The sequence below is a fragment of the Egretta garzetta genome, unplaced genomic scaffold (assembly GCF_000687185.1).
Source record: "Egretta garzetta isolate BGI_Z169 unplaced genomic scaffold, ASM68718v1 scaffold575, whole genome shotgun sequence".
Lineage (NCBI taxonomy): Eukaryota > Metazoa > Chordata > Aves > Pelecaniformes > Ardeidae > Egretta > Egretta garzetta.
In genome coordinates, this window is record NW_009259790.1 from 2,046,721 (window position 1) to 2,061,579 (window position 14,859).

The following is a 14,859-nucleotide window of genomic DNA, read 5'->3' on the forward strand; positions in this document are numbered from 1 at the left end:
GACAACGTTTCAGAAATAAGACCATTTTGATATATCCTTACCAACTTTAGGAGGGCTGAATGGAACCTCTTTTAAACGCTTCTCCAGTTCTGCAAGGGATGTATTATTAATGATCTCCTGCAAGAAAAGACACCAGTAACTGCCAATGTCAAGCACATTCTCCCTGGAAACTGAAATCAAATAGGATAAAAATGAGTATTTACTGCTGCCACCTTGTGTTCTCTGAGGATTTATACATAGCGTCATTTCAAACTAATACACCAGAGAAGTCTGTCAAACCAAGTTTTAATCAGCTAACTTGCCTCACCTACACCATAATATCTATGAGTCACAAGCATTTATTAATACTTTTCAGAATTCTTGATGATGAATTATGCCAAAGTAATATTTCTATTTGAATCTGGTTCCATGCGTGGTACATGTGGCAGGGGAAAAAGCAGTACAAACAGCAAGGCAAACTATACTAAATATTGATCATAATGGTTGAAGGTGTTCAAGGTGAGTATTGAAGTGTGCTTGCGGACTGGACATTCTTTAATAGTTTTATAAGTGTAAATACTGCTGATTTAAAGTAACACAAAGACAGTGAAAGCAGCCTGACAGTCAGAAAGCTGCCCCTACACTTCAGCTTAGCTGAATTGCATTACTGAATCTTCCTAAATAATCAAATATACTTTGTCAATCAGTACAACAAAAAAAACATGCAGGATCAATAGCAAGAGAAAACTAAAAAAAAAAAAAATGTTACACAATCTTTCTTAAAGTTGTCTGAAATTTTTGAGGACCAAATTTCCTTTGGTTCTAAATCAAGACAGCTGTTTACAGTTACCATCAAGTCTGCAGTCTGAAAAGTTATCAAGAACTCAGTACAATGAACAAGCTCAAATGATGCATTATATTGGCATCCCAAAAGCACCCTTTGATAACAATAGCCTAAAGCCCAAGCACCTACTGTAAAAATTATAAATATCAACATAACTGTACCAAACACAAAACTCATGCAGGATTATTAGTTTTCAGAATACAACAGCCCTATTCTTACTACAGTAGTATGCAATGTAAGACAAACCTGGAAATATCTACTAAGTACATTTTAATGAGATTTTCTGTTATGCAATGCTCTAAAGTCACAGAGGTTATGCAGAAAGATAGATGCTGCTTCATCAGCATGTTTTTTGATTAATTCATTCCAAAGGCATGCAGGAAAGCAAAGAGTATGATCACTTATCTCAATACTTTTTTGGAATAATGAAACTCATGCTGCAAGAGGTTTTAAGAGAAACCTGTAATTTTTTTCTCCTGCTGACTACCCACTGAACAGTAGGCCACAATAGAACCTAATTATGATGTTCAAGCATCTTTTGCTAGACAAATCTAAGTCAGAATTCACAATACTCTAAAGCTTTGAGTACACAAGCAGCTTCCAGGTCCTTATTTGTTTATGAATAAGACTTTTTTTTTCTCCTGAGGAGACATGCAGTCTTGGGCTAATTTACAAGAGAAAAAAATCTGCTGATCACATTTTAAGTAGCAAAAACTGTATGTATTTTTGAATTCAAAGCTGCTAAGTTACCTTATAACTGAAACAAACACAGAAGCCACTTGCACAAAAGTAAAATCTATATTCTGAAAATTTTGTATGTTTAGATAAGGGGCTAAGAAAAACCATTCTTTCACAAAAAAAAAGGAGCATCACAGAAAATGTTAGGCATTTCTCTCTCTCAAAAAAAAGTCATTTGTTTCAATACACACTTAATGCCAACTTGTCTCTTCAAACTATTCCATAATATGAATTTACCTTAAAAGGTTGCGTACTCGCCATCAGCTTAGTATCCAATAGCCTAGAAACAAAGTAATAGCTAAATAAGTTGAAATGGAAGAATGTCCATTTTTGCCAAATCCTCAAAAATGTTTTGATGCATTAGCTAGGAAACTGCAGTTTCACTCTACTGAAAAATTACACTCTGATCTTAGAGCAGCCGAAACACTCCTTGGCTTTGTTCAGCATGAAAAAGGACAGTAACTAAGCAATAGCAAGAGATGCAAACAATAAGGAGCAAATAAATCTTGTTCCAAATGTAGTGCAGATTCAAAACACCAAACATCATGCCAAAAACAGGGTAGTAGCAAAGCTGCATTTTTTGCCAAGGAGAACAATAGCACTACTTTTCTGAAAAAGAGATGCTACAGAATACTTTAAAAACTAACTTGTTCCCAATTTTATTTCCAGTAACAGCTAGTTTACAGGGCTAGAACAAACAATATCAGCTTGCCAAAATAATACTAAAACAGTTAAAAGTTTGAACGGAGAACTTACCGGGGAAAGACACATGATGTTACTTCCTTGAACTCACTTAGGCCCTAATTTAATGTTAGACCAGAAGATAAAATCCAAATAAGTTAACTGTTTATCAGTCTCACGATGATGATAGATAGCAATAGCTACAATTATCCAGTCAGCTTCTAAAACTGAGATACAGTGACTGAATTCTCATAAGAGATGTATTTGTCAGCATTACCATAAATACCACCTGCAAGTACATAGAACTACAGACTAATTATTTCTAATTTGTCTGTGACTTGGAGGTAATAGAACATTTCTTTTACAATACCCTATCCTATTATATAACCTAGACAACCTCTAATACCATCTGTGTTAACAGTTTTACTTAAATGTTCCCAGCATTTAATATGTTAATGGAATATAAGCAGTCACTCCAGGTGGACAGTTGACTGCCTACAGGTTTAGATCCTTCAAGTGTCAAAAATACAGGAACAACTGACAACTGCCTATGTTCCACCACTGTCCAAACAGGTCCCAAACTTCTTTCTCCCATCTCATAATCATTTATTTCCCACAATACCCACAAGCCCTTGAGGACTTAAGTAACATAACCATCACGCAAGCCATCCTTCTAGTGAGACCTTTGGCTTCTTCAGACAACGTCCTCAGTGCCAATACATCGCTTAGTTTAACTTCACTGTCAGGCTGTTGCAGTCACGAACTGTCAGACTGCCCTACTGCAGTCAGGAAAGTATGCTCCCTCCAATTATTCAGACATTCCACCTCTTCCACCCCAATGAACATCATCCTGCTACAAGATTTCTTATCATTCTATTAATTGTACTATATTATGTATGAAAACATGTTTTCCCGCTTTGTAGACTACACGGGGAAGAATGCTACATAATAATGCTGAAGCTCCAAACTAGTATCTTAATAAGACCGTTACATTTACCTGCCATTATCCAAGCAGTTTCTGAAGGACTAACAGGTATGAGACAAAACCACAATTCAATTCCAACATTTAATTTGGACACTTTAAACACGTAAAGGAGAAGAATTCAATCCAACTAAACTTTCTACATGAAGATTTAAGAAAATAAGGCAGTAGTCCAGAAGTACCAAGTATTCTTTTTAAAACACTTTTCCATTGTTATTAGTAGACTGTCATATGCTTCCATTCACAAGAAAGTTTGGAGATATGAGTAAAGACAAATACATGAAGGCATTTACTTCATCATCCGAGCACTCAGATTACTTACATCAGGTAGGGGACAATAGAACTGGTGTATGGTATGCATAACATCCAGTAGCATATTGTGCCCAATAACAAGCTTGCCCTGTGAAAAGAACATTAAATGTTAATTATGCTTCCAGTCACGCCCACAGCAAAGGCCATTTGCGAAAAGCACCTATCCCAGATGCTAGCCGAGGGCAGCTGGGAACAAATACAAATCAAACCTCCCCATTTGCTCTCTGCCTGCTCCACAGACTCCTCCATTCTCTCCGAGCAGCCATTCCTTTTTCCTCTACTCCCAACCACTTGTCACAGCCTTCAGGAACAGCTTGAAATGTTGAGAAGATGCACCAGAACAGCTACTTACAACTTGGTTTCCAAATGTAATCTATTTAAGATTGAAGTCAAGTGATTTCTCAGGCCACTACCTTTTCATTTACAACTTGTATAACAACTTGCAATATTCTTTATGGTTGTAATATATGATACTGATTAGGGGCACAATCTGGCTTCTCACAGTGCAGAACCTTTCATGCCAGATGTTGTAGAAGTTCCGTCTTGAAAAAGTACAAGAAATTTTTTATATGTTAACTTTGATTCATTTGACATGACAACCTTTTCTGCTTCCCTGCATCCTCCATTTGCTAGAGAAAACAATATGCAGATGTATTTTTGTTTTCCTACACAGCAGACTTTATCAGCTACATGAAAATAATTGGGCTGAAGGGGACAGATGTAAAACTATAGCATATTTTAACTATTAAGAAGAGAATCAGATGACTTCTGATTAAGCCTTTAACTGCCAGAAAAAAAAACAACTAACATCTTTTCAGAACAGAGAAAAGCAGCCCTCAAAGCTTAGTTACTTAAGAGAATCTTGTTAAGAGCCCTAAGAAATTGGTATTGTTATCTGTAAGAGTCAACAAGGTTGTTCAGGTCATTAGTTTAAGAGCTTACTTAACCTACCATACTCAACATTGTAAAAAATGAAGCAACATCAACTTGAAAAAAAAAAAGCCACTCTAACTTGTATTTCATCTTAGAATTCTTTTGCTGTTACGTTTTCGTTCTCTGAACTATTTTTTTTTTTTTCTTACAACCAAAGGCACATTAAAAATCATGTTAACTTACAGAATTAGCAATGGCATGAACGACTCTGGAAAATCCTACTGCATCATTCAATTCTTCCTGTAAGCAGAGATTAAGACATTAGTGAAACATAAATACAAATATTGTCAAAACTGTACCTGCAAACTGGCAGACACACCAGTTTGGTTCAAACTGTTTCTCAGACATAATGAAGAACGGACCACAGAGGAGAGTTCAATATTTGGAAGATATATGAGGTCAAAGCAGGATGCTGTTGACAGAATTCCAATTTTATACGTAGCTCTAGTTGACTATAAAGACAAGTCACAAGTTATTGTAGTGGGTTGACCTTGGCCAGAAGCCAAACACCCACTCTGCCCTTTGCTCACTTAGTTAGAAAACTAAAAGCTGCATGCACAAGCAAAGCAAAGAGAGGAATCCATTCACCACTTCCTATCAGCAGACAGATGTCCAGCCACTTCCTGGGAAGCAGGGCCTCCGCATGCTTAAAGGTTGCTTGGGAAGATAAAACACCATAACCACAAACATCCCCTCCCAACCTCTTGCCCTCCCCCCCAGCCTACTTGCTTTTGAGGGAGGGTGGAATAGAGAGAGAAAGCCTTGACAGAGTGTGTCGTGGTTTAACCCGGCTGGCAACTAAGCACCACGCAGCCGCTCGTTCACTCCCCCTTCCCCCCTCAGTGGGATGGGGGAGAGAATCGGGAAGAAAATAAAAGGTTAGAGCCAAGGGCTGAGATAAAGACAGTTTAATAAGAGAACACAATAATAATAGTAATAATGAGAATGATAACAGAATATACAGAATATACAAAACAAATGATGCACAATGCAAGTGCTCACCACGCGCCGACCGATGCCCAGCCCATCCCGAGCTGCGATCAGTCCCCGAGCCGCGAGCACTCTCCACGCGACCGACCGACTAACTCCCCCCCGAGCATGACGTTCTGTGGTATGGAATAGCTCTTTGAGCAGTTTGGGTTAGCTGTCCTAGCTGTGCTGTACTCCCAGCTTGTTATGCACCTGGCCGAGCAGGAGAAGCTCAAAAAAGTCCTTGAGTAGTCTGAGCACTACTTGGCAACAACTAAAAACATCAGTGTGTTATCAACATTCTTCTGGTACTAAATCCAAAACACAGCACTATGCTAGCTACTATGAAGAAAATTAACTCTATCCCAGCTGAAACCAGGACACAGTGCAAGCACCGTTCAGCAGCAGCCAAAACACTCGCATGGTATCAACACTGTTTTAGCCACAAATGCAAAGCACAGGAACATATGGGCTGCTATGAAGACAGTTAACTTCATCCCAACCAGACCAATACAGCTGTAGTCAGTTCACTGTCAATGCAATATCTTCAGTAGTGCTCAACAGCTATTAGACTGGAAATAGCTGAAGAAGATAAAATTAAGCTATATATTCTTAGCTGTATTTTTGACATACGTTGTTGTAAGATGCAACAGGTTGAATCCTGATTGTCATTTCTATGAAATCAGATTGTATTTTTATGGTAACATTGAGATTGGGGAAGAAACATTCTTCACTATTTATATAAACAAACTTAAGAAATATTATACAGCTACATTATTACACAAATACACTATTATATAATGCAAGTTACACATTTTAAACTCAGACTGGTTTGGGGGGATCTGACTACAGCATCTATTTTAGTTTGACTTACGGAATTTTTTTGCAGCAGATTTTTCTTTTTCAGGTCTAGGGAAGTAATTTCTGCCTTGCATTATTTGTCTTTGTTCAACCAGAAGTGAAATTCAATAAAAACATTCACTGTCATTTTAGTTCAGCTCTGAATGCCACTAGTCAGTGTGAGTAATACGCCTATAAAGACTGCTTCAGAACAAAACTACTGTAGTATTAAGTTGTCCCTAACTTGCTTTTTGGAAAAAGAGACGTCACATCAGTTGAGGTCTCTGTTAGATATCTTTTTCTCTCTTAAGAAGCATTCTACACACAAGTATTATTTGCTCCACCCAATTTGACTTTATCTTGAAACATGTAAGCACGAATCACAAGTGATCAAGAATTCCCACAATTCAAGTCTTACAACTTCTTGAAACTTGCTCAGTAAGCAAGGACAGATCGGGAATCCAAATAATGTGAAAACTCACTTGAGAATTTCTGCAACGACTATTGTTATACAGCACTAATAAATGCAATCAACTGATGTTTCCTATTACTAGGCCATGCTTCTCTGATAGAGCAGATTCAGAATATTGGTTCAGTATTCTACAATTACTCAGTCTCTACAATTTTGTAGAGTGTCTTGCAACTCTTCTTGCTCTATTGCAAAGCCTAAACTATCTGGCAGAATTTGGAGGATCAATTTCAGACAACAGCCACAGCCAAACAAAAGGGAAATACTACCAAACCCTATCACATAATTTTGCATAGCTGATTGAAATCATAGATTCTCCCTGACCCTCTTTCATGTAAATTAATTAAATGAAACTTATTTACCTGTTCTTTTGCTTGTTTCTGTTGTTCTCTTCTTTTTCGTTCTTCTTCATTTACCTTACTAATAACAATATATCTCTCCTTCTAAAATAAAAAAAAATGTATAGTTTGAGGAATGACTCAGAGAAGTTCATATTTAAGACCACTTCAAGTTTCTGTAAACTTACATTGTACAGAAAATTAAGTTGTACCTCAGCAGCAGTTACTTAGCAACATGACTGTTTCTATTGTAAGCACCATTTTATCACCTACTCCCAAAAGCCTACTTTAGAAAGCTGTATTAGATTCATCCACCAAAACTAACTTTTACTAAATCCACTTTTTACTTCTCAGAAAAGGTTACCAGCTTTTCCTTGTAAACAGTTGATTTCAAATAGTTTTTAAGCAGAGAATTGTGCTGGGAAGTGAGGATACAGCGTGATGCCACTATTTTTCCCCGAAGATCAGGATCTACTTTTCACCAATGGACTTACTTTTCACCAATACAGAATGTCAGATCCACTACATTTTAAAATACCCTTTAGTATCCTTCTAAAAAAGTAATATTAAGCTATACAAATACATGCTTATACTTCATATGTTTGTCAGATTTAATGTTCAGAAACTAGTATTATTGTATTTATTGTATTTAAAATTTTTCTCATTTTGCATAACAAAGCTCAAGCCAGATCTAAAAGTTAGGAGGGTTGATAAAATTGAGAAATACGATTTCCTTTAAACAGAACAAATGTTACAGGCAGTAACATGCCTAGTTACCTTATCTGACTCTAGAGTTTCAACATGGATACCTTTTGGATACCTAAATCAAAACAGATGAAAAGTAAATATAAGTAGTTATTAATTTGGCATTTAGCATATTGAAAACACAACAGTTATTCAGTAATTTCATGTTTCATTATTACTGTAAGTTTTAAGTGCAAAAGAACTATTTATAAGTTCCTTTTTAATTTAATATAATGGAAAACTTCAAGCAATAGGCTAGTTAAATTGGCCTCCTTACATTACCTAACAGTAACTAGCACTAAAATACATTTTCTTATGCACATTCTCATCCTATTGCTGTGGAACCTATAACTTCTTATTTTAGTAATATTAAATAAATATCATCTAGATATTTCATCGCAATCTAGAATCTCTGCTTTCAGAAATCCAAACCCAAAACACTGGTGAGAAAGTTCTCATTTACTTGCAGCCACAAGGCAGATTATTTGGTGACTGCATGCTTTTAATATGTCACTTATTCTAGAATTTATAAACAACCCTGAACTTCCTGCTACCAGTAAGCTCTAATAGGAAATATTAATGCAGAGGTTACCTCTGCTACAGGGTTGCATCACTCTGCCACAATCATGTTTGATTACCAAAGTACTACCATATACTGAGCCACAGAGCATCCAACCCATAGCAAGGTTGGAGGACACTGTCCTTCACTTCTTAACAAGTAGATATTGCTCTGATCTTCCCATTCTAATACCACAATTATATAACCACTGCAGAATCAGCATGTTTCCTTCATCCTCTGGCTAGTACTAAAACTAGTACTAGAGAACACATTCTATAGTACTAATGTGTCCTCTTCACCCTGACTGCTCACACAATTTTGAACCTAGACCTCACTTTCAAGCTGTTTCACGTCACAAACCTTGGATGCATCAAAACACTGTTGCACAACAGAATACTTCAATAGAGAAAATGACCTGTGAAGAGTTCAGGACACAAGGGCAATCAATAACCTCACTGTTTTCTGCTTCAATTATCTCCATGCTAACTTCACAACTTTGCCTTCTCTCACCAATATATATACACAGTGTACACAGCTGTACACACATAAAACACCACAGCTGAATGCTGCAAAAAATACAATTCATTAATAGTTTTCCATCCACTGAAAGAAGATGCAAGAGTAAGTGTCAGACAAACATAACACTATGCTATAGGTATTCTATTAATATATTAAAAAATCCACACAGAAAAATTCTTGAAAACACCTCTCTTTTTCTCAGATTAGTTCTCAAGCTCACATCTTGCAACTCCATTTTACAGAGAGAAGCTTAGAGTACAAGTTACTGTTGTAGTTTAACCCAGCAGGCAGCTACACAGCACACAGCCATTTGCTCACTCCCCCTTCTCCCCAGTGGGATGGGGGAGAGAATCAGAAAAAAAGTAAAACCCATGGGTTGAGATAAAGACAGTTTAATGAAACAGCAGAGGAAAATAATAAAATAATAAAATAATATACAAAACAAGTGATGCACAATGTAGCCACTCACCACCACTGAGTGATGCCCAGCCCGTCCTCAAGCAGTGACTGCTGCCCCCAGCCAACTCCCCCCAGTTTAAATACTGAGTGTGATATCCTATGGTCTGGAATAGCCCTTGGGCCAGGTGGGGTCAGCTGTCCTGGCTGTGCCCCCTCTTCGCTCCTTGTGCCCCTGGCCTGGTGTAAGCACTGCTCAGCAAGAACTAAACCATCAGTGTGTTATCAACATTCTTCTCATACTAAATCCAAAACACAGCACTATGCCAGCTACTAGGAAGAAAATTAACTCTATCACAGCCAAAACCAGGACAGTAACAAAGTGCCGGTCACTGTTGCAACACTGAATTAACTAAATGTACAAAAAAAAAAAAAAAAAAAAAAATACCCCTTTTTATATCCACTGTATTTTCCACATTTTATAGAGCAGTCAATCAGAACAATGAAAAACTCATCTCTACACCCTTACAGTTTCTCCTAAGGCCTTAAGGGATATATTTAGGCAAAGATGAGGGATAAAGTAAGCCAAGAAAGGAGAAGATAATTAGAATTAGGATTTTTAGGTCATCAGAAATGCTTATACTTGGCATCTAACAGAAAACTATAAACATACCAGTACTTACTATAGAACTAGTAGCTTTTCAATTAAAGCCCACAATCTGTATAAGCACACGCACTTTCTGTTCACTAAAAACCTGCCAAGTTGCATTTGTTACATCATTCTAGGCTGTATTCACAGATTTTAGACAGGAATGATAAAATAAGTAATAAGCTTTAAAATATTCAAATGTATCATCACAAACCAGTTTAATGCAATTTATCTTCAGAATATTATAGAAGTCTTCTTTTAAAGGAAAAAAAAAAAAGTCTAAATTAATCACCTCTGAGGTTAGGTAGATCAGATCTTATCCAGATTTCTTATCAGAAATACTAAAAATACACAGTAAGGCAGTATTACCAGTAACTTACTTCCAGCTCAAGGTCTGATAAATTAATTTCCTCTGAAATCTAAAATCAAAAGACAATTGTGTCACTAATACTCCACTTACAATAGTGTTTCAAAGTAATACTGTTCAGTTAAAGCCAGCTCCATGTTCATTTGTAGAAAGATTTTTAAAGCATAAGTCACTGCTACCAGAACCTATAGGCTTGGAAAGGCTTTATTGATGTTCAACCAGTGTTCAGTTGCCAAGCTGTAAAGGCATTTACACCGTTTTGTACAATTATTCACATATCCTCTCATAAGCAAATATTCTGTATTCATGATTACTGAGTATAGATAGTGATGTTACCTTACCCACAGCTTCACAACGTTCTATTATTTCTAAATTCAATTTTTCAATTTTTTAATAACCATAGACTCCAAACATCTGGACTCCAAAGCTAAATAGACATTGGGAAGGAGACCCACCAAAACCAGTTTCAATACACAGCATGAACTATGAAAAATGGATAGCTCAATAGATTTGAGAAATTTGTTTATAAAATGCGTATCCAAGGCTTATGGAGCCCTCCAGAAGTAGCAAAAAGAGGCTCATGTATGCAAGACCCTTCTTGGCTATACTTAAATATTGTCACTACATGCAGAAGGCTCATAAAGCAGAATATGACATCCATATAAATTACCACATTTTCTCAAACTTCAGAGATTAGTCAAATGTAGATTATGGTACAGTTAAACCAAGTAAAGATATTCTTTTTCCTTATCCCTCCCCTAATTCTATATGGCCAAAATAAATAATTTTTTATAGGATATGTAATTTCAGACACTGACCCTGTACATGGCTCCAGTTCCAAACTTTCATTTTCTTCATTCTTTAATAAGTCTTCTATCTGCTCCCTGGAAGAAATAGATGATTTACTTCTATATCTACCATTTTCCTTTTACGATGTTTACAACTCTCCCCAAAAGACCAGAAAATACTTCGTAACAAAAAGAGAACTATTTCACAACTAGTGAACTGACAAAAATAGCTTCAACATACAAACGTGTCACTATTGTTTATGTTTTATTTTCAACAATATCAGAGGATATTAAAGAATTTTACTTACACTACTTTCTCAATGAATTTTTTCTGATCTTCAGGAATTGTTACAGGACACTTTGTGGCATTAGGAGAAATGTACGACAGAGATCCTGCACCATTGGCCTGAGAACGTTTTTCATCATATTGTTCCCTTAACTGTCTTTCTTCCTCCTGATTTAAATATGGAATTCCTAAAGAAAAGAGACACATTTAAAAGCTCATCATAATTAGAGACAAATTAGAGATGTATAATTTAGCAAAGACTTATTATTAACCAAGTATTTGCTGGTGTTATACCTCTGAAGGCTCAAAACACATCCTTCCCTTTCAGTCATCTGTTCTAGACCCCATTCTTTAACTGTGTGCATACAGGCTTCCTTCCAGCACTTGCCAAATTAGCTGGTACCACTGGACTCTTAAGAACTATATGCCTCATCTGCACAAGGCACAAGCCTGAGGACTGCAGAGCTGTAGATCACAATAACAAAAACATTTAGCACTCTTCTTCCTCCCCATCTGCATTAACTTAATAGACTGCAGCAGCACCTATTAGAATGCACTGATACTTTTTCCAAAATGTCACTACTGATCCATTACACAGCTACATAACTTGTTAATCTATCTATTTATGTTTAGCCAGCAAACAAAAATAAACAACCAAGCACCTAAGAATTCTATTCTGTTGAATCTATACAATGAATTTTTGAAAGGGAATAACTATCAGCATAATTGTAGGTCAGGTAAGAATAATTCTAAGAACCTCAGTGTGTGTTAAGAGAGTATCACGAATGGCCACTTTTTTTGTTTTGCAGAAAATGAAGAAAGATGTAATGATAAACTTTGCAGACATTGAAAGAAAAAAAAAAAACCCAACTCACCATTGCGAAAAACTTTATTAAAATCAAATCCTTGGTTTGCTAAAAAATCTATACTTGAACTCTGCAACAAAAGAAAATAGGTTTACAATTGGCAAGAGTATCTCTGGCATAAAAAGATCATTTCAGTTATTTTCACACGTCTTAAGAAGTTTTACTAGGTCCAAAGTCAAGAGCAACCAAGTTTGTGACCCTAAAGAAGCCACAGAGAGTTTAGGCTATGCTACTTTTGTTATTTATTTTCAAATTCCATAAAGTGAAAGAACAATAAATACACTAAAGGGATAAAGAAGAAAGAACAAGCTATGTGGAGAGAGGAAACTAAAGAAAGCAATTACATGGTTCTGGAGAACAAATCTGAGACCAGAAAAATGCTGGCAATAGCCTGGGAAGAAGTGAAAGTGAGATAAGCAGATAGATCAAACAGAAAAAGCAAGGGAGCAGGAAGTCAGACAAGAAAGGAAATAAAAAAATAAAATAAACCCAAACAAACAGAATCATCTTGCCAGGCTTGCAACATTATCTCCCATTCCTGAAACCACACAATGTAACATGCAACAAGATTTAAAAACTGAGGTCAAAGACATTGCCTTAAAGCTCATTTTTATGGATTGCTCTTAACTGATGCTTATTTCTTCCGTAAGGAAAAAAAAAAAACAAACCCCAGAAACTTAGGTTTATCTGCTTTTTAAGCTGTTAAAACAACTAACCACTTCTCCCTCTACAATAACGTAGAGTTTACCTGAAAATATTTTTTAGAAGTTTGCTGCAAGTATACCATAACCAAATAAAAACAAACTTGTTTTTCTACTAACCTGACAGACAAACTTGACATCTGGTGAACTTCTGTTAAAGGGTTTTGGAAAAATATAGAAATTAAATGACTTCATTATATACCTGTGAAAAAGAGGAGTTGCACATCATACAGCTTATCAATATTACTTCATAAATTCCTCAATTAAAAAAAAAAAGGAATAAGAGAATCACATACTTTTCTTCTGTGTAATCATATTTAAAAGTGCAAAGGCCAAACTGAAAGAGCAAAAAATCCATGGAATGCTGAAAAGGAAAAGAAAATTTGCATGAGAATAAAAGTAGTATGCATTTAAAATAACTAGGGTGCATCCACAATAAACATGATTTCTCTTCATTTCAAAATTAAGCAATTCTGAATCTTCTTAACCAACATTTGTGTGTTCATAATTTTGAAGTAAATACACCAGAGTTTTTGAACTAGTTATCATCCCCATTTAATCAACTTACCATTGCCCAAAGATACCTTGTAGTATGCACTTCCATTCCCTAAACAGACAAGAACTGAGGGAAGTCCCATCTCTCTCCACCTGTTGCTCACACACACAAGACGCCGCATCTAAAGCAACTGTCAGTCCTCCTTCTCGATGTTCATTTACATTACCCATAGTGTGGGAGCAGGTTGTGAGAGACACTGGCTGTATAAAGTTTTCAAATACATGTAATAATACATTTAATGTTCTAATTCATGTGGCTAACAGCGGCTAATGTGACAGAAGTACTAGCATAGTCACTAGGCACTTAATCATCATGTCCTCTAGTGTTTTGTTGTTGGATGAATACTGGAAAGGTTTTTAACACCATTGCAAGTGTACAAGAAAATAAACAAGCATTGTGGTCTTATTGAAAGACATGTTTCTCCTGGGGGCCAAACACCCATTTTAAACACTAAGACGACATAGGATTATTCAAATCTATCATAGGGGAAAAAAATGGGTGGCAACAGAGTATAAATATCAAAAATATCAATAATCAAGCCAATTTATTAACTGGTAAAAGTTAAGTTTGAGGGTAACAACAAAGAATTTGGGACGGGCTTCTGATACACCAGACCTCTTACAACAAGCAACAGAGACTGACTGTGCCTGCAGAGCCTGAATTAGCAGCTACCCTGAAGCTCTCAAAGGCTTATGTTCAGCCAGGTGAACGCAATATGGCATCCTCTAGCTTCTTGGATGCTCTTCAGAGACTGGTCTCTACTTTTATTGTCTCCTTTAGTGTTTGGGGGGGGGTAGCTATAGCCTCCTCCCCAGTTTCTGCCATTTGTTGTCCTAGTTTCTCAGCAAGAGCACTAACCAGTAATTCCCTCATCAATATTAGTAAACAGTTCCCAAACTCACAACCCAAAACAGTTTTGACCTTTTGACCCTCACACACCATGTATTGCCTCCTGGGATCATTTGGCTATTTTTCATAAAAGGGTGCTGGAGGTCATTGAAAGAGTTTTTTTTGTTGTTGTGCTGCAAAGCAGCAGAGGTGGTGGCAACAGTTACGAACAACACATGCTTGCAGGGGAGGTAGTCTGGGAAGAACCCTAGTACTGACATAGTTTCTGTCGCTGAATTTCTCTTACCTAGTCCCCCTTTGAATTGTAACACTCTCAACATCCTGTAACAAGTTCTACACATCTATTAACTCTTGTGTGAGGAATCATGTCTGTCTGTCCTGAACATGACTTCTGCAAGTTTAATGCAACACTCCCCAATTTTCATGTTAATAGAGACAGTGAAACAAGCAATCGCCATCTGCTCTACCTAACTCAATTTTACATACCTTTGTCA

At 36.5% G+C, this 14,859-nt stretch overlaps 1 protein-coding gene across 4 annotated transcripts in view; it reads right to left on the bottom strand.

Annotated features, from left to right (window-relative positions):
• PARN (poly(A)-specific ribonuclease) overlaps window positions 1-14,859 on the bottom strand; it is a 61,758-nt gene that overhangs the window by 45,828 nt on the left and 1,071 nt on the right. For 2 of the 4 annotated variants that reach the window (XM_035895089.1, XM_035895086.1), the window contains 13 exons: window positions 13,257-13,324; window positions 13,081-13,162; window positions 12,269-12,329; window positions 11,416-11,581; window positions 11,138-11,203; window positions 10,333-10,371; window positions 7,863-7,905; window positions 7,110-7,190; window positions 4,653-4,709; window positions 3,547-3,624; window positions 2,318-2,361; window positions 1,799-1,841; window positions 42-117 (listed from right to left, as the gene is read on the bottom strand). In XM_035895089.1, the coding sequence (XP_035750982.1) occupies window positions 42-117; window positions 1,799-1,841; window positions 2,318-2,361; window positions 3,547-3,624; window positions 4,653-4,709; window positions 7,110-7,190; window positions 7,863-7,905; window positions 10,333-10,371; window positions 11,138-11,203; window positions 11,416-11,581; window positions 12,269-12,329; window positions 13,081-13,162; window positions 13,257-13,318 (898 nt within the window). In that variant the 5' untranslated portion in view covers window positions 13,319-13,324. The remainder of the gene's footprint in view (window positions 1-41; window positions 118-1,798; window positions 1,842-2,317; window positions 2,362-3,546; window positions 3,625-4,652; window positions 4,710-7,109; window positions 7,191-7,862; window positions 7,906-10,332; window positions 10,372-11,137; window positions 11,204-11,415; window positions 11,582-12,268; window positions 12,330-13,080; window positions 13,163-13,256; window positions 13,325-14,859) is intronic. The other 2 variants (XM_035895087.1, XM_035895088.1) reach the window with 2 other exon arrangements.